The sequence below is a fragment of the Amborella trichopoda genome, chromosome 9 (assembly GCF_054954075.1).
Source record: "Amborella trichopoda isolate Santa Cruz 75 chromosome 9, AtrichopodaSantaCruz75HAP2 v2.0, whole genome shotgun sequence".
Classification (NCBI taxonomy): Eukaryota; Viridiplantae; Streptophyta; class Magnoliopsida; order Amborellales; family Amborellaceae; genus Amborella; species Amborella trichopoda.
The window spans coordinates 413,744-437,676 of NC_142344.1; the positions used below are offsets into that span (position 1 = coordinate 413,744).

Here is a 23,933-nt window from a genome sequence, read left to right on the forward strand (position 1 = left end):
AACCCATGATAGAATTTTTTGTAATCCATGATCGAATGTTTTGTAATATATGATCGAAATGTTTGTTTTTTTTTTGTAATCCATGATTGAAATGTTTGTTTTCTTTTCTTGTAATCCATGATCTATTTTTTTGTTTTTTTTTGTAACCCATGATAGAATTTTTTGTAATCCATGATCGAATGTTTTGTAATATATGATCGAAATGTTTGTTTTTTTTTGTAATCCATGATCGAAATGTTTGTTTGTTTTTTTTTAATCCATGATTGAATTTTTTGTTTTTTGCTTTTTTTGTAACCCATGATAGAGTTTTTTGTAATCCATGATTGAATTTTTTGTAATCCATGATCGAACTATTTTTTCCTTTTTTTGTAATCCACGATTGAATTTTTTGTTTTTTTTGTTTTTTTTTTTTTTTAATCCATGATCGAATTTTATGTAATCCATGATCGAATTTTATGTAATCCATGATCGAATTTTATGTAATCCATGATTGAATTTTTTGAAAATTTGTGATTTTTTTTGTTTAATCCATGATCGAATTTTTTTTTGTAATCCATGATAGAATTTTTTGAAAATTTGTGATTTTTTTTTTAATCCATGATCGATTTTTTTGAAAATTTGTGAATTTTTTTTTAATCCATGATCGATTTTTTTGAAAATTTGTTTTTTTTTTTTTTTAATCCATATAATTCAAAGAGAAAACGAGAGAGATGATGATTCTGAGGCCACCCTATCCCAGCCATATTATTCACATATCGAGTCTCAACAGCAACAGTGTAGGGATGAGCACGAAATACTGTAAATTAAATGCTGAATGGCGGTTCATGCAGGGAAAGAACATATCAATATTCGCATATTCATTCAAAAACATGAAAATTCTTAATGGAGTACCCTCATTTTTTATTGAATTCCTAAAAACTAATATTTATAATGAATTTTAATAATTTTTTCGAATTTTTTTTAAGCTTTATTCTGACCGATTCACCCGATTCCGATCCGGATCGCCGATTCGCCGATCCGGATCGGTTTTTGAAAAGCCCGATCCGGGTCACCGATCCGGTTTTTAAACCATTGATAGAAACCCATCCTTGACATTATTGTTTGGAACCGAGCACTGTAGTCCGCACGAGTACCATATTTGACAATGTACTTTGTACGTGTACAGAAATATTGGCAGTAGAGTTTTGAATTGTTCCCGCTAAAACCCCAAGAGGCTAGCAAGACGTTTATAGATAAACATGAGCACTAGATATTAGGTTTGTGTGTCATATCAAAAACTTATAGTTGTATTATAGTATAATGCAATAACTTTAAAAAATTATGTTAACACTATTTGTTTGATTCAAATTTTAGAATATACACTGTTTTTCATTTTAAATGAACAACCACAAAAAAAAAATAAAAAAATAAAAAAATTTAACAACACAATAGAAAAATTTTTTTTTTAGTCCAACTAACATATACCATCCATTTTGATAAGATGCTTAGATTTAGGTCTTAAAAGGATTTTTTTCTTTTCCAAATTTGTTAGATGACTTTATTATCATCAGATGAACAATGTTAAAAAAGAAAAAAATGATTTTGAGTTTGTAAAGGCTAAGATCTTGAATTTGTTGTTGGAGGGAACTCATTTTGATCTCATCTGTAGTTCAAATTGATTTTTTTCTTTTTTTGGTATTCATTATTGAGACGAAGAGAGTGTGTGTGCAAAATTTTGGGTCATACAAATTCCACAAACATGATTTTTTAGAATTGCAGTTGCATTTTACTATGATACAACAGGTGCATTAGATCACTGCCCCAAAGGTATATAAGATATACAAATTTGATATAATCCCAAAGATAAATGGCCTCATTGTATACCATATCTTTCCATTTTTTAGCCTATATTGATGAATACAAGGAACCACATATGGGATAACCTTTCTCTTTTAGCTCGGTAGAGGAGATTACATTCCCATATGATGTGTTGCTATGATAAGGAATCAGGCTTGGGCTTGAGTGGTTAGCAGTTAGACATCAAACAATACTACATCTCAAGTTCGATTTGTGTCACTAAACTACCCAAGAAAGAAAAAAACTTACCAAGTTTTTTCCCGGTGGGAGATCTGCACTTGAATCCTGGAACTACGCCGAGTTCCGCCCAGCTCGCACTATCAAAGGCTCGAACCTTAGGAGGCAACTTTTTAAGATTAGACCATTTTCATCTTACATGAGTTACCCTACACGGCTGAGAGGGTTTTGGTTGTTTGGCAGTTCCATTTTCACGACTAGTGTTATTTTGTAATTTAACTAGGGCACTTAGATGAGTATAAATTTAAAAAATGTCCACATTTGTTCAAGAATCCCGATCTCGAATTGAGCAACGTACCTAAATGGAACTTAAAGAAAAATCTAAAGTTAAATAAGATGATTTGGTAGCTTTTAATGGTAATGTCCATTTGATTGATATTTTTATGAGAAGAATGAATAAAATAAAGGAAACAAATTTTATAGGGCCGGGTCCGTGAAAAGTAGGTCCACACATAAAAAATGTAGTGGAAGTCAAATTTTATGGAGATTTTTCGGATGCGAGAGTGGGTTTGGAGAGAAGGAAAATCTGCTTCCGGGTGTTGGGAGGAGGCGGGGGTTTGCAGAGCGGACGCGAAATGAGAGTAGGAAAAGGGAATTAAGGGTGGGGCGTGCGTTACGGCCTCCTCTCCAATCTGCTTAATTGTAAAGGGCTTCACGTCCGCGAAATGAGTCCTGAAATAAGAAGGAGACAGAATGAAGCACGACGCTGTGCTGTGCGGCGCCCCGCTCCGCTCGAACAAAAATCCGATCCACCCACCCACCCTCCCTCACGGATAGAAACACAATCACCATCGGATGCAGAGACTCTCATTTTTAACCTTCTTCTCCCTTTGAAACGCATTCCTGAACCCTGATTGATCGACAAAAAATATTATCTCTGACGTGCTGCTATTCATCGCTCTCTCTTTCGATTCTCCCTCCCTGGTTCGAGAGAGAGAGAGAGAGAGAAAGAGAAATGGGTGCATTAGGGCAGTAGAAGTGATGTGTCACTAATTATGGCATGCATGGAATTGAAAAGATACCCCGTTAAAATAGGCTGCAGTGGATTGAGCCTCCTCCTAAATATTCCCAAAATAGGAACATAAGGATATAGTTATACTCTCCTCTCTCCTCTTCTCTTCTCTGCAACCATGTCTCCTTCTTCGCAATCCGCCCTCTCCTCGCATTCAAACCTCGAGTGTTTCTTGGACTGCACCACTCCTTTTGTCCCCTCTCAAATTCTCCCAAAGGTGAGCCCCTCTCACTTTTCCTTTTATCTCTCTGCCCTCAATACACTTCCCTTACTCTTCTCTGCTTTTTTCTCTGTTTTGTTTTCCGTTTGTGGAGCTTAGACCTGCATTAGGGACCTCAATAGTCTGTGGCATCCCATAGACGACCAGAGAGAGACCATGGAGTACTTCAACCTCGGAGACCTCTGGGATCGATACGACGAATGGAGTGCATACGGCGCCGGTGCTCCCATCGTCCTGAGCAGTGGGGAGACCGTAGTCCAGTACTACGTTCCCTATCTCTCTGCAATTCAGATTTATACCAGCAAGTCTTTTGCTAATTTACGGTAAATTCAGAGTATTTTGCCCCTGTTGTTGTTAGCTTTGGAAATTTGGGATTTTTTTTGTGTTTTTTAAAAATTTAAGAGTTGGGTTGAATTTTGTTCAGGCCTTTGAGGGAGGACAGTGATCAGGGTGAGTTCGAAGGGCGGGATTCGTCGAGTGATTCGTGGAGCGATGACAGTGAAAGCGACAAGGCACTGTCTAGGTGGCCGAGCTATTCGAGCCCTGGACGTGGAGGGGCTTGGGATGCCACCTCTGAGGATTCCAGTTTCGATCAAGAAGGTGGAGGCCTCTGGCCCATGCGTGATCGGCTCGGTTACCTCTATTTCCAATACTTTGAGCGATCGGCCCCATATGGACGGATACCACTCATGGACAAGGTAAATCTCTGGTTCGGGTTTTCCTTGGTTAATAGGCACGGTGATTCCTTTCTCTCTCTCTCTCATTTTTCATGGCAACTCATCCTGGGATCTTCATGAAGCCGAAAGGTTTACCGATGGACTTAACTTCAATTTTGATAAGGGATTTGTGAATGAATTTGAGTTTTCATTTGTGCAGATTAATGAATTATCAACGGGTTTTCCTGGATTGATGTCGTTAAAAAGCATTGACCTTTCGCCTGCTAGCTGGATGGCCGTTGCTTGGTTTGTATTCTTCTTCACGTCTTTTTGTTCTTGTGTTTTGTCTCTGCCTTCACAGAATATGGAAAGCATTTCATATTTTGTTGTTGGGTTTGTTTCAGGTACCCAATTTATCACATTCCCACAGGGAGAACAGTGAAAGATTTGTCTGCGTGTTTCCTCACTTATCACACCCTCTCCTCCTCCTTCCAAGGTAAACTACAGACCAAAATAAAAAGCCATCTTCATCTCAATTTGCTTTTCTATCAACTTTGTCAGTCATTTTGAACAGTTATTCAGGGTTTTTCATATCAGTGAGATGATCCTTGACTGACTTCTCTGTCCAGCAATAAATTTGATTTCATATAATTATTGATCTGTTTCTTTTATTTCCCTTCAACAGAGAATATTTAATTTTGTTTTTTGTTTTTTGTTTCTTCCTTCCCTTCTTTTTTGCTTTCTTCTATTCTTTTTTTTTTTTTTTTTTGGAAAAAAGGCCTCTGGCTTTTTCTTCTCTCTTAAAACCTCGACAGGCCTGCCTTTCATCTGAGCCAAAAGGGAATTTAACTATTATTAATAAGGAGACAAAAACCGAATCTCTCACAGCTTTTGATTAGGGTTAGTGAAGGAGGTTTTATATGTCCCAAAATTCGAAAAAATAACTCCCAATTTCACATTGGGCTTATAGTGGTTAAGGCCTGGTAGTGGTAGGTTTCATTTTTTTTATGTATATAAAGTTCATAAACAAATAAAGCAGTAGCAGTTTTCAGTCCCTTGCTTCGTAGTTAGTTTCTTGTTTCCAGTTGTAGAAGTAGGTTTGACCAATCCATACTTCATTGCTTTATAACCAATCCTGTACCAAATGCCCAAAAAAGAAATGCTTTGAGGAATCCTTATATATTTCTACCTGCACTTGGATATGGTTGTTTTCTCCACAGATACCAAAAAAGGAAAAGAAAAAATGAATACCAATGTTTACTCTCTGCATTTGTTTTGAAGTTGAATGTGTTTATGAATTGGGCAGAAAATGGGTGTGAGGATGGGGAGGAGAAGGTTAGAGGGAGAAAAGGGAATATTGCTCTCCCTCCATTCGGGTTGGCCACATACAAAATGATGGGCAGTAACAATCTTTGGATGAATGGGAGTGGGGAGAGCAGCAGCAGAGACCAAGATCGCATTATCTCTCTCATGAGCGCTGCCGACTCATGGCTTAAGCAGCTCAGAGTCCAGCACCACGATTTCAACTATTTTGTTTCTCACTCCAACTTCATCATGTAAATATGTGCATCCCTTTCTCTACTGCAAGAACTCCTCGATCAAAACAAACACAACCCACCGAAAAGAACCTCCGAGACCGAAAATTCGCTCAAGAAGGCCGACTTTCGTCTGCCAAGCTTTTTGCTTTTCAACTGATAAGTCTAGCTCCAAACCACAAAATAGAAAGAACCATGTAGAGAGAGACAGGAAGAGTGTTTTTTTTTTTCAAGGTTAACTTGCCTCTAAACCCCCTGTTGTTTTTGTACACTCTGCCCCTAAAGAGGTTTGGGACCATATTAACTGGGTAAGGAAGGGAGAGAGACTCCTTTTTGTGTTTTTGTAGTTTGCTTGGTGTCATATATGACTAATCCATGGATTTCTGATTTCTGACACTTTTATTATGAGTTCGTTGTTGTTGGTAGATAATGGGGGATTTGAAGTTTGTCTGAAATGAAGTATGCTTTGGTGATGAGATAGCTTTTTATGAGTCCCAAAATGCATATAATTCTGTGTATTAGTCTCAGAATACATATAATTGAGTGGCATTAGGCTGAAATGGGATGGAACTTATTCCACACATCCGTTAAGGATAGGTAACGGTAATGCGTGACATTGTTCTCAGTTTACTCTTGTTTATTGATTAAGATTTTAATGCGTGACATTGTTATCAGCTTATTCTTGTTTATTGATTAAGATTTTGATTGTTACAGCGATGAATTTGAGTCCCATTCACAATATTCTCTAGGAAGAATCTCATCTATCCTCTTGAAACTGGAATATTGTCGTGGTTCTCATAAAACAGAATCTTGTGGGTGGGATTGGCTTAGTTCTATAGGTACATATGAAAGAGAGGGTGCCCATTCACCATTACTTCTATCAAGAGTGAGAGAGAATCCATGAGCCTATTATTGTTGTGAGGCCTTTCCCTTTTCCTCCATAAAGTTGAGAGGGAGATTAAAAATAGAGGGACGTGAGGTTAAAATTGGGCCATGGGAAAGGTGCCTTGCTTTAGAATTCGAACAAAAATTTCCTAGACTATATGGAATCGGATAAATGTTCAATACCTAATCTATTCTTCTCTCTCTCTCTCTCTCACAACCAATCAATGAAAAGGGAGGACAGATGTAGTTTTAATGGAAATGGAAAAAAAGTTGGTTTGGGGGGAGGGGGGGCGAGATGCTTGAAAGGGGCCAGCCCTCTCGTTTTCTCTCTAACATCAATGGGTTAGCCCCCTAAGTCTCTCTCTCTTAAGATACATTAATAAGTAAGGGTGTGATTTGCATAAGGCCAAGGCCTTGAACAATCAAACGGCGTACCTTTACCTTTAAGTAGTGCCAAAATGTGTTCTTTCAATATTAGAAATATTTACGATGATTTGAAATTTCTGATTATGCAATTTAAGGTTTAAAAATAACATGGATCGACTAGAACTATCAACACTTTGAAAATATTAAAAAATCATCATCAAGATAATGTTCCAAGATGTGTTATTTTCAAGATTTGAAACCTATCTTTTCTCATGTTGGTACATCTTGAGGTCAGTGTCTTGATTTGATTGTTTAGGGCCTCAGCCTTATATAAATTTTTTCCAGTAAGTAATCAGCCCGTAGTAAGTATGTTTGTTTGGATTGTATTCATCTGGTTTTTCTCCTTTAGAGGAAATTTTTTTTTTTTAAATAACAATATCATATTTTGGTCCCTTTTTTTTGTCTTTTTGAAATCGGTTGTGCCCCTACTCACGGCTGTTTTTTTCTATTTCTTATGACTAATCCAAAATGGTAACCTAGAAGCTCGCCTAAAATTTTGCCTGCAAATAGAACTAGGTGCTTTTTCTTTATTAATTAGACTGCTATTGGTCAACGCACATGTTTGAAGATTAGAGACGGCATGATTAAATAATGCTTGCGTATTTTGTTGAGAACTTTTGACGTTTACATTTTATCTCCAAGCATTTGATGAAGTTTTACTGGGTTCTTTGCCAAATTATGTACTATTTTTAGAGAAATTATTATTCAAAATTTAATATGTTCTAGGGAAAGGTAAAAGAAGAGAAAGGGAGATTTATCATAATATATCTAAAATATCAACTATTTGACATTTTATCAATTTATCAAAATACATCTCAGATATTGTAACTCATGATTAGTATTTTTTTGTGGAATTTTTGAAACTAAATCCATCATTTATTTACATTTTGAAAAAATTTCCAAGAAAGAAAAATAACATGGTTGAAGTGATAGATGGGGAAAGGTTTAGCCTTCATTGGGCTGTTTTTTTATTAGAAAAAGACTATATAAGGATGAGGTCCTAAACAATCAAATTAAGGCGAACTTCAAAAATTCATTAGAAAAAGTTGTTTCAGTATTGTAAAAACCTCAATTCGATCATCTCGACCTCAAAATCTATGGTCATGAGAAAAAATAGATTTCAAGGCTTTAAAATATTGCAACTTGTAATCTATAATTTAGACTGTCAATTTTTAAGATTTTCAATTGTTTATAGATATGCTCGTACACTATGTTTGAACTTTAAATTTTACAATTAGAGATGAAAATAAATATCTTAGCCATCATAAAGATTTTTTATACTAACACAACATATCTCCGCACTATTTAAAGGTGGGCCGTACTTTGATTGTTTAGGGCCTCAGCCTTTTACAAACCACACCCTTTTTTATTTAGTTTCCACGGGGACAAGTTTTTTGCTCTATTTTTTTTATCCATAACGTTACTTTCATTGAACAAAAGTATAGGTATGGGCAGAACACTTTTTTGGCTTTTTCATACCACATTCCTAGGACCTCCATTTGATTGAAGTTTGTTATAAGTTAGATCTCCTCCATTTTTAGGGCTTACGGAATCATATTAAATGCCAATTTGTCATAAAAAAGTAAAACACGAACACATGATAGGAAACATTCTTGGAAATTTCCTTCTTCTTAACCATAGTGTTTAAAATTTCATTTAGTCACGGAGAATATCAGGAGGAAAGAATAAAAACAAAGGGTACGTTTTGTATGCCTTAAACCATCAAAGTAAGATGCACCGTCAAATAGTTCCGAAAGGTGTTTCATTATTGAAAATCTTTGTGATGGCCTGAAAATTTATTTTCATATCTAATTATAAAATTTAAAACTTTATAAATAGTGGAGATCAAGTAGATTTATGAATACTTAGAAACCTTAAAAATTGACGGTTTAAAAATGTATTACAAGATGTATTATTTCTAAAAATTGATATTTTTTTCTAATGTCCATACATCAAGACCTTGGGTCTAAGGATTTTTGGGCATTACAACAATCTTTTCTAATGAATCTTTTGGGTGCGCTTTAATTTGATTGTTTAGAACCTGACCCTTGTATAAACTTATTTGAAAAATTAATAGTCACCGACTTCATCCATATATGCTTTTGGCCCACGCCATGACTAATCTAGAGAAAGACCAGACCAAAGGTTCCACCAACGAAAATCTCTCTCTCTCTCTCTGGATGTGACGTAAAGGTCGTTTACTTTGTCTCTCTTTAAAGTATTTGGTGTTATCTCTCTCTAGAAAGTATTTGGGGAGGTGGAATTTGTGGTCTTGACTAGAGCATATTATCTCGAGTGATCATCATGAGTTGGGACTTGGGAGGATGGGTCTTGCCTGCAAGTAAAAAGAAAAGAAACAAAGAGATGTGATGATTCTAAATATTTTTAAAAATAAAAATAAATAAAAAAGTATATATATATATATATAATTTTGAATGATAGTTACCTATATTATGAATGTACCATGCGACAACTGTAAATTTTCATTTTCACGATTATTTTAATTAAATTAAGATAATTAAATATAAAACGATATTATAAGATGATGTGTCATAAAGTATTATTATAAAATAGTGATGTGACATAAGGTGGTATCAAAAAAATGATGTGTCATAAAATATTATTATAAAATAATAATGTGTTATGAGGTGACATATATATAAATTTAAAAAAAAATGCATATTTGACATGTATAAAATGAAAATTAATCATCATCACTTACAAATACCCCTCATATGTCTACTTACAAATACCCCTCGTCAACCCATCATTAGGCCATCATAATTGGTCTTTTTCTCTCTTCCCATATGTAACTCATTATTTTCTCTTAATGACTTTTTTTTTCTCTCTCCTCGTGCTATTTCTCTCACAACAAATAGTTTTTATCTCTCATAACATTTTCATAAAAATATTATTATTATCATAATAATGCTTTCATAAAAATAATATTATTATCATAATAATGTTCTTGTAATGATTATCTCTTAACAAATGATTTTTTCTCTCTCTAGTATTCTCATAAAAAAAATTGTATAATATTTTTCTCTCTCTCATAAAGACCTCATAATAAGTTATTTTCTCTCTCATAAGGTTCTTATAAAATAATTATCTATTATTTATCTCTCTCATAATAATATAATATGTTTCTCTCTCTTGTGATATGAACGTTTTTTTTATGCTCCCTCTCCCTATACATAAACTCGTTTGTTCTCTCTCTTCCCATATCTTTAGCTAAACATCACTAATCTCGGTTTTACTCTGACGTATAAATAAGTGATCTCATTTTCCTGTAAAATAGTTATTTGAAAACTGGAATTTTTGCTTTTAATAAAATTGTTATATTTCCGTCTATTGTTATGAATTTTAGATACCGTAAGTTTTATGTGTATGTTACCTTAGTTCCCTATAAAATAAAATTGTAATAGTTTTGTCTATCATTATGAATTTTAGACACTATAAATTTTATTTGTATGTAACATTATGAAACTGGTATTTATGCATTGTATTATTTACATCTTTCATTAAGAATTTTTTATAGTTGAAAATGTAATATTTAACTCTGGATTTCCATAATAATTCTTTTTTTGTTAATAGTCTGCTTATCATGTTAGATTTCAATTTTTAAGAATTGTTCTCATAACTGCTATCTTTATAAAGCGATCTAAGAAATTGAGCCCAAAGTATTTAACTAGTTACTTGTAGAAATATCAGTGAAAGTGTTTTATATAAATTGCCTAATGTAAATTCATGCTAATGATTTCAATGATATTTTGAATATACGAGATTGTTGCTTCCTGATGTTTAAAGGGTTTCAGAGATACTTTAAGTATACAAGTGAACGTATCCATTACACCAATAAGGATTAAGTGAAATCATCCAGAAAGCCGATGAGGTATAAGTGGATCAATCTGGTACGTCGATGAGGATTAAGTGGACTCATCCTGTACTTCAGTGAGGTACAAGTGGACCTATTCGGTACGCCGATAGATATTAAGTGGACGTATCTGGTAAGCCTATGAGGTATAAGTTGACCTATCTGGTACGCCGGTAGGGAATAAGTGGACTCATCCGGGATGCTGGTGAGATATAAGTGGATCTATCCGGCATATATTAAGTAGACCTATTCAGGAAGCTGGTGAGGTATATAAGTGACCTACTGGGGACGCTGGTGGGGTATATAGGTGACCTATTGAGGACGCCGGTAGGGTATTTAGAAACTTTTGAATTATGGTAAATGTGTTCTTCTTCATATTGCTCAATATGTATTCGAATCTTTGAAATTATGTTAAAATTGTATATTTCTGTTGAAGAATTCGGAACAATTCTCTTTGTATGTTTTCCTCATAATATATCTATATGCATTCTTTCATAAAATATCTACATTTGACAACCATGATTATTTTTAAGGATTATTGATAGTCACTTACTGAGTAGCTAAATTCATCAAACTACTATGAATTCTTTTCAGAATAAATTACAATCTTATTGTTTGAAAGTACAACAAAAGTAACCATAGAGAAGTTTATAGTCACAATTAAACTTACATTTGTACCTTTTGTCCTATTGTATATATATGGACCTTCATATTAATATAAATTAAGAATAGAGTGTCACACGTCAATAATGTTAGTATCAAATATGTATATATATGGACCTTCATATTAATATAAATTAAGAATAGAGTGTCCCCCGTCAATAATGTTAGCATTACATAACCTGTGGTGTGACACATGGGGTGGTGCACAAATGCACATGGCATTTGGATCCACGAGTTGGGCGTTGCAGATCAAAGTTCACTTGGATCCAACGATAGTCAATGTGCGATCACACCATAAAACATGGGGTGCCACCCTACCAAACACTTATCTAGAGGGTGAGGTTTGGGTTTGTAGTTTGTAGAGACAGATCAAGCCAAAAGGGGTTTGTTGGAGTGAACGGTTTCTTTTGGTCTCCCTTTTCAACCCCGCTTTACTACTACGGTTGCAACAGCCAACAGCTTCTTTAGATTGAATCAATTTAATAAAGATTTTGACAATCTACACATTATGCGCCTACGATGTTTATCATATGTCCCATCATTTTTATGACAAACAATAGTGTTTGCTTTTGTTGACTCTATATATATATATATATATATATATATATATATATATATATATATATATATATATATATATATATATATATATATATATATATATATATATATATATATATATATATATATATATATATATATATATATATTTTGTGTGGTTTGTATAGAGTCTAGGTTCTAAACAATCAAATTAGAGCTTACTTTCAAATAATGTTTAGAAATGTGGTTTCAATACCGGAAATCTTTATTATAACTTTAAAATATATTTTTATCTTTATTTATGAAGTTTAAAGCTTCAAAAATAGTTTTGATCAAACGATCTATGAAAACTTGAAAATCTTGAAAATTGACGGTCCAAAAATGCGTTACAAAATACACTATTTCCAAAACTTGAAATCCATTTTTTTTCTCATGCCCATGTATATTGATGTCAAGATGATCAAGTTGAGGATATTAGGGCATTAAAACAACATCTTCTAGTGAAATTTCTGATGTAGGCTCAAATTTGATTGTTTAGAACCTCGACTCTATATAAAGTTATATATATATATATATATATATATATATATATATGGTGGAGGACCCTCCCCCACCACATATATATATATATAGTAATGATCCTATAGGACCCTCCCCCACCCTTGTATGTAGGACCCAAAATGATCACCACTAAATTTGGTACAAATCTCTAAAAAAGTGAAGTCCTACATCCATGTGATAACTTTTCTAAGAATCTGTATCAAATTTAATGGTGATCCTTTAGGGTCCTACACACATAGGCGGGGGAGGGTTCTATAGCATCATTATATATATATATATATATAAGTGCGATTTGTATAGAGCTGAGGTTCTAAACAATCAAAGTAACACGCACCTTCAAATGTGGTTTCAATACTGGAAATCTTTGTGATAGTCTTAAAATATATTTTCATCTTTAATTATAAAATTTAAAGCTTAAAAAATAGAGTAGATCGAGCAGATCTATAAAAACTTGAAATCTTAAAAATTGACGGTCCAAAAATATGTTACAAGATGCACCATTTTCAATTTTTTATATATGTTTATCATGTATATTTCAGTACTTAAAATCCAATTTTTCTCGTGTTCAGACATCTTAAGGAAGAGATGATCAATTTGAACACATCTTAAGGTAGAGATGATCAATTTGATGATTTTTTAGCATCTGCGCCTTAATTTGATTGTTTAGAGCCTCATCATTATATAAAGTTTTTCCCAGTCATAACGGACTCGCCTGAATCAACAATGTCGATTTGATTGTTTTTAAGGTAGAGATGATCAATTTGATGATTTTTGGGCATCTGCGCCTTAATTTGATTGTTTAGTGCCTCGCCGTTATATAAAGTTAATTTGATTGTTTAGTGCATGTTCGTTATATAAAGTTTTTCCCAGTGTTTTAAGTTAATTTGATTGTTTAGTGCCTCACCGTTATATGAAGTTTTTCCCAGTGTTTAAGTTAATTTGATTGTTTAGTGCCTCACCGTTATATAAAGTTTAATTTGATCGTTTAGTGCCTCACTGTTATATAAAGTTTAATTTGATTGTTTAGTGCATCATCGTTATATAAAGTTTTTCCCAATGTTTTAAGTTAATTTGATTGTTTAGTGCCTCACTGTTATATAAAGTTTAATTTGATTGTTTAGTGCATCATCGTTATATAAAGTTTTTCCCAATGTTTTAAGTTAATTTGATTGTTTAGTGCCTCACCGTTATATGAAGTTTCTCTTAGTGTTTACTGTTGAGTGCCTCACCGTTATATAAAGTTTTTTCCAGTGTTTTTAAAATATCGACACAGGAATCAGTCACCCCGTGTAGGACTTGGGTACCATCGCTTGCAGTTGACACATGAATCAGTCACCCCGTGTAGGACTTGGGTACCATCGCTTGCAGTTGACACATGAATCAGTCACCCCGTGTAGGACTTGGGTACCATCGCTTGTTTAGTGCCTCACTGTTATATAAAGTTTAATTTGATTGTTTAGTGCATCATCGTTATATAAAGTTTTTCCCAATGTTTTAAGTTAATTTGATTGTTTAGTGCCTCACCGTTATATGAAGTTTTTCCTAGTGTTTACTGTTTAGTGCCTCACCGTTATATAAAGTTTTTTCCAGTGTTTTTAAAATATCGACACAGGAATCAGCCACCCCGTGTAGGACTTGGGTACCATCGCTTGCAGTTGACACAAGAATCAGTCACCCCGTGTAGGACTTGGGTACCATCGCTTGTTTAGTGCCTCACTGTTATATAAAGTTTAATTTGATTGTTTAGTGCATCATCGTTATATAAAGTTTTTCCCAATGTTTTAAGTTAATTTGATTGTTTAGTGCCTCACCGTTATATGAAGTTTTTCCTAGTGTTTACTGTTTAGTGCCTCACCGTTATATAAAGTTTTTTCCAGTGTTTTAAAAATATCGACACAGGAATCAGTCACCCCGTGTAGGACTTGGGTACCATCGCTTGCAGTTGACACAAGAATCAGTCACCCCGTGTAGGACTTGGGTACCATCGCTTGTTTAGTGCCTCACTGTTATATAAAGTTTAATTTGATTGTTTAGTGCATCATCGTTATATAAAGTTTTTCCCAATGTTTTAAGTTAATTTGATTGTTTAGTGCCTCACCGTTATATGAAGTTTTTCCTAGTGTTTACTGTTTAGTGCCTCACCGTTATATAAAGTTTTTTCCAATGTTTTTAAAATATCGACACAGGAATCAGTCACCCTGTGTAGGACTTGGGTACCATCGCTTGCAGTTGACACAGGAATCAGTCACCCCGTGTAGGACTTGGGTACCATCGCTTGTTTAGTGCCTCACTGTTATATAAAGTTTAATTTGATTGTTTAGTGCATCATCGTTATATAAAGTTTTTCCCAATGTTTTAAGTTAATTTGATTGTTTAGTGCCTCACCGTTATATGAAGTTTTTCCTAGTGTTTACTGTTTAGTGCCTCACCGTTATATAAAGTTTTTTCCAGTGTTTTTAAAATATCGACACAGGAATCAATAACCCCGTGTAGGACTTGGGTACCATCGCTTGCAGTTCTTGAGGGGAGTCGGCGTACGCCTGGTGTAACCCCGTGTAGGACTTGGGTACCATCGCTTGCAGTTCTTGAGGGGAGTCGGCATACGCCTGGTGTGCTGATCAATGGGCCCCAAGCACGTGGACAAATCATGGGCCTCGCGGGCCCTAGAGTGTAAACAAAAAGGAACTATTGCACCTGTACGTGGCCCCCATTTTAACCAACCCTTTGCAAGTGGGGCTATTGCAAACATTTACATACACGTTTTTCGTCCTGCAACTCTTCGATGAGGGACAACTCGCAATGCCCAACATTACACCAAATCCCCACGCTCTTCTCCCTATTAAGTCATCGTTAAAAGTCCCTCTCTCTCTAAAACGCACTAACGTTATTTTGTCTATCTTTAACAAACACAAACGTCTCTCTCTAACCACATACAAAAAAAAAAAAGTTACCTTGCCAAAAAATAATTTTTTGTCAAACAATTAAAATAAAAGTTATATTGATAAAAAATAAAAATTATCTTGACAAAAAAAAAAAGTTATAGCAAAAAAATAAAAATTACCTTAACAAAAAAATAAAAATTACCTGGGCAGCACCGTCTTCTTATTGTTCTTGTCAAAAAAAAAAAGGTAATATAGCAAGTTTTTATTATCAATAAATAAATAAAAAATAATACAACAAGTATCATGACTTTCAAGCACGCATTTGAGCTGCGATTATTCTAGAAACCTAAACAAATTTGATTTTGAAACTTAAAAAATTAGATTGTTGAAAAATTAAAGTGTTATTTCGAAAATTGGTACGCATTCTAATAATTTCTACATTAATGAAGAACTTTTCTATTTGATTTATTAATTTATTTGCATTATAAATTATGTAATGTACTATTTTTTTTACAATTGTCAATAGTATATTTTAAATTAGATGATATTGTAAGTTATTTTGGATTTGTTATTATTTTTATAATAAAATAATTATAAAATATAAACCAACAATTTCAATTTCAATATATAATATCATAGTTAGTATGGTTGTAATAATTTTGGATTATAACTAGTTAGGTTGTAGTAATTTGGGTTTTTTTTTTAGCGGATTAGGGTTTTCCGCCAATTCAATATTTTGGTGGTTATTTTTTCATCGATAATCTACTCTTTATTGTAGTCCATGTATGATTATATACTTCAACCATGATAATTTTATGATTTTTCTTTCGTGTGATGTAAATTTAATGGTTAGCATAAGTTCATACAGGGAAAGAGCATCTCAATATTCGTATATTGATGAAAAAAATGAAAGTTAATAATGTAATACCCCTATTTATTATTGGATTCCTAAAAAACAACATTTATAATGAATTTTAATAATTTTTTTGTATTTTTTTTAAAGTTAATTCCAACCGATTTGGCCAATTCCTGATTCGGATCGCCGATTCACCAATCCGAATGGGTTTTTTGGATGTCCGATCAGGGGCATCGCTCTGTTTCTTAAATCACTGGTTTTCCACATCTATATATATATATATATATATATATATATATATATATATATATATATATATATATATAGAAAAAAGATGGGATTAGCCCATTAGCTCATATGAACATTGAGCCCAACGTCTTAGATTGATTCTAGGCCGATCTGACGATCACGGCTGTCCGGTAGTATTTGAATTTTAGTTTTTTTTTACAAATCCAAATCACTTGAAATTTTAGGTGTTTGTTCATCAAAAATATTTGAATCTTTGAAAAATATCAAAAAAATATTTTACATGAAATAAATTTCCAAAATACCCCTGAAACTATTCAAGGGGTATTTTGATCATTTTATTTTTTACGAATAATTTTTTTTATATTTTTATTAGGTGCTTCTTGATGAGAAGAACTCACATCTAATTCAAGTGATTTAAATTTATAAAAAAAACTAAAATTTAAGAACTACCGGACATTTGTAATTGTCAGATCGGCCTAGATTCAATCTGGGCCATTGGGCTCATATGTTCATATGAGCTAATGGGCTAATCTCATATTTTTCCATATATATATATATATATATATATATATATATATATATATATATATATATATATATATATATATATATATATATATATATATATATATATATATATATATATATATATATATATATATATATATATGGAAGCCAATATGCTATACCTATGGGTGAAAATGAACATTATTTACGCCCATGGGCTTGGCACCATTTGTTTTTTCTGACGGCATGGATTAAAAGACTGCACATGCAAAATTCACGAGATTCCGCCACAGCTCTCGTAGAGCTGTTGCGGTTTTTCAATATAAACTGCCCGTTTCTAGTGGGCAAAACACTATTCAAATTCACACCCATATACGTTTTTAAGACTATATATATGAAAAACCTGGCGTAGGCCCACTAGCTCACAGCTATATATGAGTTCAACGGCTCAAATTCAATCTGAGTGATCTAATGGCCACGATCATGTATCTTATTTAAATTTTACTTTTTTTTTTACAAATCTAAATCACATGAAATTTTAGATGTGTGTTCTACAAAAATAAAAAAATCTAATAAAAATATCAAAAAAATAATTTGTAATTAATAAATTAACGAAAATATCTCCAAAAGATTCAAGGGTATTTTAGTTAATTTATTTATTGTGGATTACTTTTTAAATATTTTAATTAGGTGTATCTTGATGAGATGAATAGACGTCTAAAATTTCATGTGATTTAAATTTTTTTAAAAAAAATTAAAATATGAAATTAAATTGTGATGGTCAGATCATCCCAGTTTGAATATGAGATGTTGGGATCATATATAGTTGTGAGCTAGTGAGCTTAAGCCCTCTTTATATTGTAGAAGATAATGGGCACCTCTAAATTTACCTACAGATGTAGTTCCGGTTAGGGCTTAGAATTGACCTGATCTAGATCCAAAACCCGAATCTTGAATTTTGGACCCAAATCTAGGTATGAATCCAATGGGTCGGATCTAAATCAAAATTTAGATCCAAATAGTAATTCATATCAGATATGGGTACAGGTGGATCCGATCTGGATATGACCCAGTTATTTAAATGTTATATGTTATTATATATATATATATATATATATATATATAGAGAGAGAGAGAGAGAGAGAGAGAGAGAGTTCTGTATACTGTGTCCAAAATAAGGGACACAGTATATATAGTATTTTTGTTATATATTAATTTAGAGATAAAATAATTTTTTTTGGATCTGATCAAATCTGGATCTGGATCCCATGTATATTTCTCATATTTAGAACCAGATCCAAATATTCTGGATCCGAATCCCATGTATAATTTTTTGATCTGAATCCAGACCCAATCCAGCCTATTCGCAATCCTAGTTTTGGTATCAGAAACCTTATGATAGCTTAAAAATCTATTTTCATCCTTAGTTGTGAAATTTTAAATTTCAAAAATGGTATATAAAGCGAGTAGATCTAAAACCATTGGAAAAATAGATGGTCTTACTAATGTATTACAAGCTCTTTGCTGTTTCCTTAAGTGGGTGGGGCACATTATCCCCTTGCTCTTTTCTTTTTAAGTGATTATATGGGACTCAAACCTACGTTGTCGCTTCCCAATTTCACCACCTAGCCAAGAGCCTATTATTATAAAATATTACTCGAGAAACAGTCCAACCTAACCACCCATTATCAGCATTGGACGGCTGGCTCATGTAAAGTTTCTTATACAATTTTCAGCGTATCTCAAGTTATATAATATTGGAAAAGCATATAAAGAGATTAGTTTTATTGTATTTTTTTGAGAAAGTGTGATATTCATTGAAATAATGAAATCACAGGGAAAAGAAAAATAGAGCGAGGATGCATAAAAGAAAAAGGGAAAGTAGAGAACAAGGAACTTAGGAGCAAGAGAAGAACTGCAAAAAGGAATCATAAAGGCAAGCTAGGGAGCAGTTGCATGTTTAGCTAGAGAATCCGCATCATAATTAGATCCCCGATGAACATGAAGAAAGGAGATTTCATGATTCTTAAGCGCCCAGAGAATTTCATCCATGATCCCACTGAGTCTCCACGGAATGCGAGAAGGTTGAATTCACCACGTAATAACATTAGCCGGCTCTCTTTCGATGATCACCTTGGAATGGGAAAGGTCAAGGCGATACACTCCCACCTTTAAAGCCTGTAGCTCAGTTTCATTAATCTCACATTCGTGTAAACTCCCAATATAAAACCAGATAACAGTTCCAAATTGATCACGCAGAAGGCCCCACATCCAGACCGAGCTCCCCTAACGCTGCCATCGAAGTTTAGTTTAAACCAGCCTTCCAAAGGTTTAGTCCAAACTTGACGAACAACATGGCAACGTTTCTTGAGCGTAAAGAGGTCATTGTAATGGGAAAAGAACAAAAAAGTCAGTATAACCGTAAGATAAAGAAAAGCATAGGCCCAGGAGATAATGATGCGCTAAATCACTGACCGCAAGGTTAAGACTTCTCTAGATCTACTTTCAAAGATTCTCATGTTTCTCTTTCCAGATAGTCTAAAGAAAAGCAGCAACCATGATTCCTCACAAATTCACCCCCAATGAAGCAAAAGGAGGATTCCATAACTGATAAAGCAAGGTATAGACATTCGGATACCGCATATTATTTACTTTTATTACAAGGAAGCCACAATTATTCTTGTCAACTATATTTCAAACAAGTGGTTTTTTAAGTGTATCATTGACTAGATTCAAAGTTCAATCAAAGAATTTTCAAAATTTGTGACATATACCAAGGCATCTAATTTAACATCTGATGGCCAGTAGCAATTGTAACAGAGATAAATGATCTCATAGTATATTATCCCTATAATATTCACCATTGCTTAATTTTTCTCTCTTTTTTTGGTTTCTAATGCGACATCAATAGAACAGACAAACAGAACCTTATTCAGGGGCGTATGTCGTGCAAACACGCGTTGTAAAAATCCTTGCAAAGAACCTTTTTTTTATTGCACCCTTCTCAATTACTACAAGGTTAATTGTATTATTAAGATATATACTATGAAATGCCGTTGAAGTTTTTTGAAAAAAAAAAACAAGATTTTTTGCAATGTTAACGGAGGGATTCTTGTCTGGCATTGAATTTGTTAGCTTTTTTTTTGTGCCATCAAAGACTTCTTAGACGGCTTCTTTTATAATAATACTTCAATTACATGAAAGTCAATACAAAATCAGATGACAGGCATGTCAATAAAATCTCATGACATGATTATCACAATTTTTTCATTTTCCCATAAAAATGATCACATTTTTTTTAACCGCCTCTCTTACATGATCAAAATCTGAAAGGGTGAAAATATTATTGACCCGGACCCTATACTTAGTTGCCACGTTGTAGTTTTTAATCCTGCCGACACCACCCACAAACACCTTCAAAAAAGTTAAACTCCTTAATTTATATGAAAAATGGGAAAGAGACTTGTCTTCCCACTTAATTACCCAAAATAATCATTAAAAGCAACTACAAACACAATAATAGTGTGTACAAAATAAATGCATTTACCACCCAATCATCCACCATGTTATCATATTTCAAAGGAACCCTAAAAGATGTGCATGTATAGATGTTGACTTGGGTGATTCGGCTCTATCCAATGTGCCTTCAATCTTGTGTGCCATAACTCACAAGATACGAGAACGAATTATATTCAAACTTGCTGACTTTATTCATAAGCAACACATTTTGGTTGAAAACCCAAATTTTTTATTTTTATTTATGTACGATATGGTGAGAACCCACTTTTGGGGGTTTATACACGATAAATTATCCATCTTTTTTTTATTTTTTTTGGTGGGTAAGTGGGGAGAGGGCTCCTACGTTTGATAGGTAGGAATTGAGCCTAGAACGTAGCGTTGCAAATCGTCGAGCGCTAACCAATTAAGTTCGGGCTCTTTGCTTGAAATAGAAAAAAAAAAATCCAAACCTGCCAACGGGTTTACACAAATAGCTCAAGCTTTTAGAGAGCTTTGGGGTTCATTGGATCATAAAATTTGTATGTACATAGATCTCATCCTGATGATCAAACTTGAAAAAAAAAAAGAAAAAAAAATAGAAGAAGAAATAGAAATAGGATTGTCATTTTCAAATGATGGATTTTTTTTTTTCATTGTGTATATTGTTAATCACATGTGAATAATCTCAGCTCAAACAAATCCTTCTGTAATCCTGTTGGCTTTCTCCGAGTTATGGACCAAAAGCCCACCATTCATCGGCTAATTTTTGGAGTTTGGAGTGTTATACGCAAGTTTTATTTTCATGTACTTGCATTTTGCCGCATCTCAATGCATTATGCTAACGATCGAAAAGGGCAAAAGCTAAAAAAAAGAGAAGAAAGAGGATCGACATATATTATATAACTAACACCATAAATTTTATCAGTAATCAGGAAGGTGAGGGATCTCTAATGCTTAATTACGCAAAAAAGTAAAAATAAAAGATATCAAGGCACCCTATTTTTCAATTCGTATATTTATTTTTAACATGGTTTGAAAATATTTAAAGCCCTTGTAGAAAATAAAATCAGAGACAGATGGATATATATATATATATAATTTCAAGTTCTAAAATATTGCATCTTATAGCAAGTTATCTTGACCGTCTATTTTTAAAGTTATCAAGTATTTGTTGATCCACTAGATCTGCACCATTTTAAAAATTTTAAATTACATAATTAAGGTTGAACATAAATTTGCAAACTATTGTAAGACTTCCAACATTGGAACTACATCTTCCAATAAAATTTAAAGGTGCACCTTACTTATATAGTATAAGGTGGGTGCTTCATGCAAAATAAATCCATAATAATATTATTATAAAAGTAATAATATATATTAATATTTAGTATCATGATACTATAATAATATGAATAATGGCAATATACTGTATTCTAATAATAAATAGCGCAAATATATGATGAGACCATTTGTCTTTAGTACAAGATGGCCACAATTAATCTTGACCATTGGATGTGAAATTGGGCGACTGCATTTATTTCATTGACCAAGCTCAAAATTCAAAAAAAAAGTTCTCGAACTTTGTGACATATCCAACCTATCAGATTTCACACAGATGGTTGTAAGTAATTGTGACCTCCCTGTATTAAAGGTAAATGGTCTCATTGTATACAATCCTTAATAAATATTATTATTGTTGTTACTATTACTAAAAACATTTTTGAAAAATACTATTATTAAAACATTAGTCTTTAATATCGTTAATAAAAAATTATAATAAAATAATAACAACATATATTAATAATAAGTATCATAATAATATGATAATATGCTTACTGTATATAGTAGTAGTACTAATAGTAATGACAAGAATATCAACAACAATAATAACGACGACAACAACAACTACGCTTTGGCTACGCAGCCGTCCCAAGCTTATCCCAAGCCCGGGTAAAGGACGAGGGTTGTGTTAGGTGGGCGGTCAGTGTAAAACTTTGTTGCAACTTTTCATTATAAATAATAATAATAGTCACTATTATCATTATCTTCTTCAGTGATAATAATGTCATCATATTATTATAACAATTTATATAGAAGTAATATTGTTGATATTCGTAATGCGATATTGTAATATTATATGATAATAATATTTTGAATTATAACAATAATAACATAATAATTATATTGTTTTGTTGTTCTTATTTTTATTGTCATTATTTTTTTAAAGTAATTTATGATAATATATTCAATAAACAGCAAACACAAGTCACACAAACAAAAAAATCCAAAGATTTACATAACCTGGGTACCTTTCAAAGCTATCTAAACAATCCTATTTCAGTAACTAGGTTTTAAGGTAACGAAGATTTAGCATAATAGAGTTATGATTCCAAACCTAGGTTTGTTTACTCAACGACCAAAGACTTAAAAAGAAACAAAATAAGGCAAGGGTGTGAAAGTATAGCAATTTTGACTAAACATGAATAAAGCCATCTTGAGAAACTCTACTTTGGATTGCGGGGCCAGAAATAAGGATTCAAAGGAAAGCTCAGCTCATGATTAATTAATCAACTCACAATTTTAAAGTGAAAAGCCGGGACATCAAATGATTTTCCAAAATTTAGCTTCTAGGATTAACGTTTTGGGGCGCAACCCCCAACTTTAGCGCTACTCAGATTTCTGGGAAATTGATATACTTGACAATTTTACATCAAGATATTGCTCATGCAGTACATATGGTTAGTCAATTTCTGAGTGCTTCACATTCTGTACATTTTGCTACTGTTTTACGCATCATTCGTTATATCAGAGACACCTGTCACCAAGCTTTATTCTTCTCATCTTCTACATCACTTGAGCTTTGGGCCTATACAGACTCTGATTTTGCAGGTAATTCGAATGATTGTAAATCTACCACATGATTCTACATTGTTTTCGGTGATTATCTTATCTCTTGGAAAAGTAAGAGACAAACAAATTGCTCAATCAACTACGGAAGCTGACTATCATCGGGCTATAGTACAAACCACTACCGAGATTGTTTGGCTACGTTGGTTGTTGGACAACATGGGTGTCACTATCTCTACTCCTACTCAATTTTATTGTGACAACAAAAGTGTTATTTATATTTTCAAAAATCCGAAGTTCCATGAGCACACGAAACATATTGAAGTTGATTGCCACTATGTTTAACAAAAATATCTAGCTGGCATAATTTTCTTACATATGTGCCCACCGCAACACAACTCGTTGATTTCTTCACTAAATCTCATGCCCCGCACCATTTCTCACAGTTTGTTTTCAAACTCTCCATGCTTCCTTTCAAATCATTTCGAGTTTGAGAGGGAGTGTGAACAAATATGGTAACTACAATAGATATAACAATTGGATGTTGAGATCTGTCAGTGTTTAATTGTATAATACACCCATATAGAAATTGTATCACATAGTTTTAATAAGTATTTCATGTACCATCTCTATTAATCTTCGATTGTAT

The 23,933-nt window shown here is 33.2% G+C and overlaps 1 protein-coding gene across 1 annotated transcript; it reads left to right on the top strand.

Annotated features, from left to right (window-relative positions):
* The first annotated feature begins 2,775 nt into the window (after positions 1-2,775).
* Positions 2,776-5,969, top strand: LOC18438379 (uncharacterized). The gene is made up of 6 exons (XM_006848563.4): positions 2,776-3,302; positions 3,405-3,628; positions 3,730-4,003; positions 4,182-4,267; positions 4,366-4,457; positions 5,268-5,969. Exons 1-6 carry the CDS (start codon positions 3,204-3,206, stop codon positions 5,519-5,521), a joined length of 1,029 nt encoding a protein of 342 aa, XP_006848626.1. The 5' UTR covers positions 2,776-3,203; the 3' UTR covers positions 5,522-5,969.
* Positions 5,970-23,933: the final 17,964 nt, after the last annotated feature.

What these genes read in the sequence shown, in the direction of transcription:
- LOC18438379 (XM_006848563.4), top strand. Translation starts at nt 3,204, where the DNA reads ATGTCTCCTTCTTCGCAATCCGCCCTCTCCTCGCATTCAAACCTCGAG. An exon ending in CCTCTCAAATTCTCCCAAAG is followed by an intron (nt 3,303 to 3,404) that starts GTGAGCCCCTCT and finishes TGTGGAGCTTAG; the next exon opens with ACCTGCATTAGGGACCTCAA. An exon ending in GGATACCACTCATGGACAAG is followed by an intron (nt 4,004 to 4,181) that starts GTAAATCTCTGG and finishes TCATTTGTGCAG; the next exon opens with ATTAATGAATTATCAACGGG.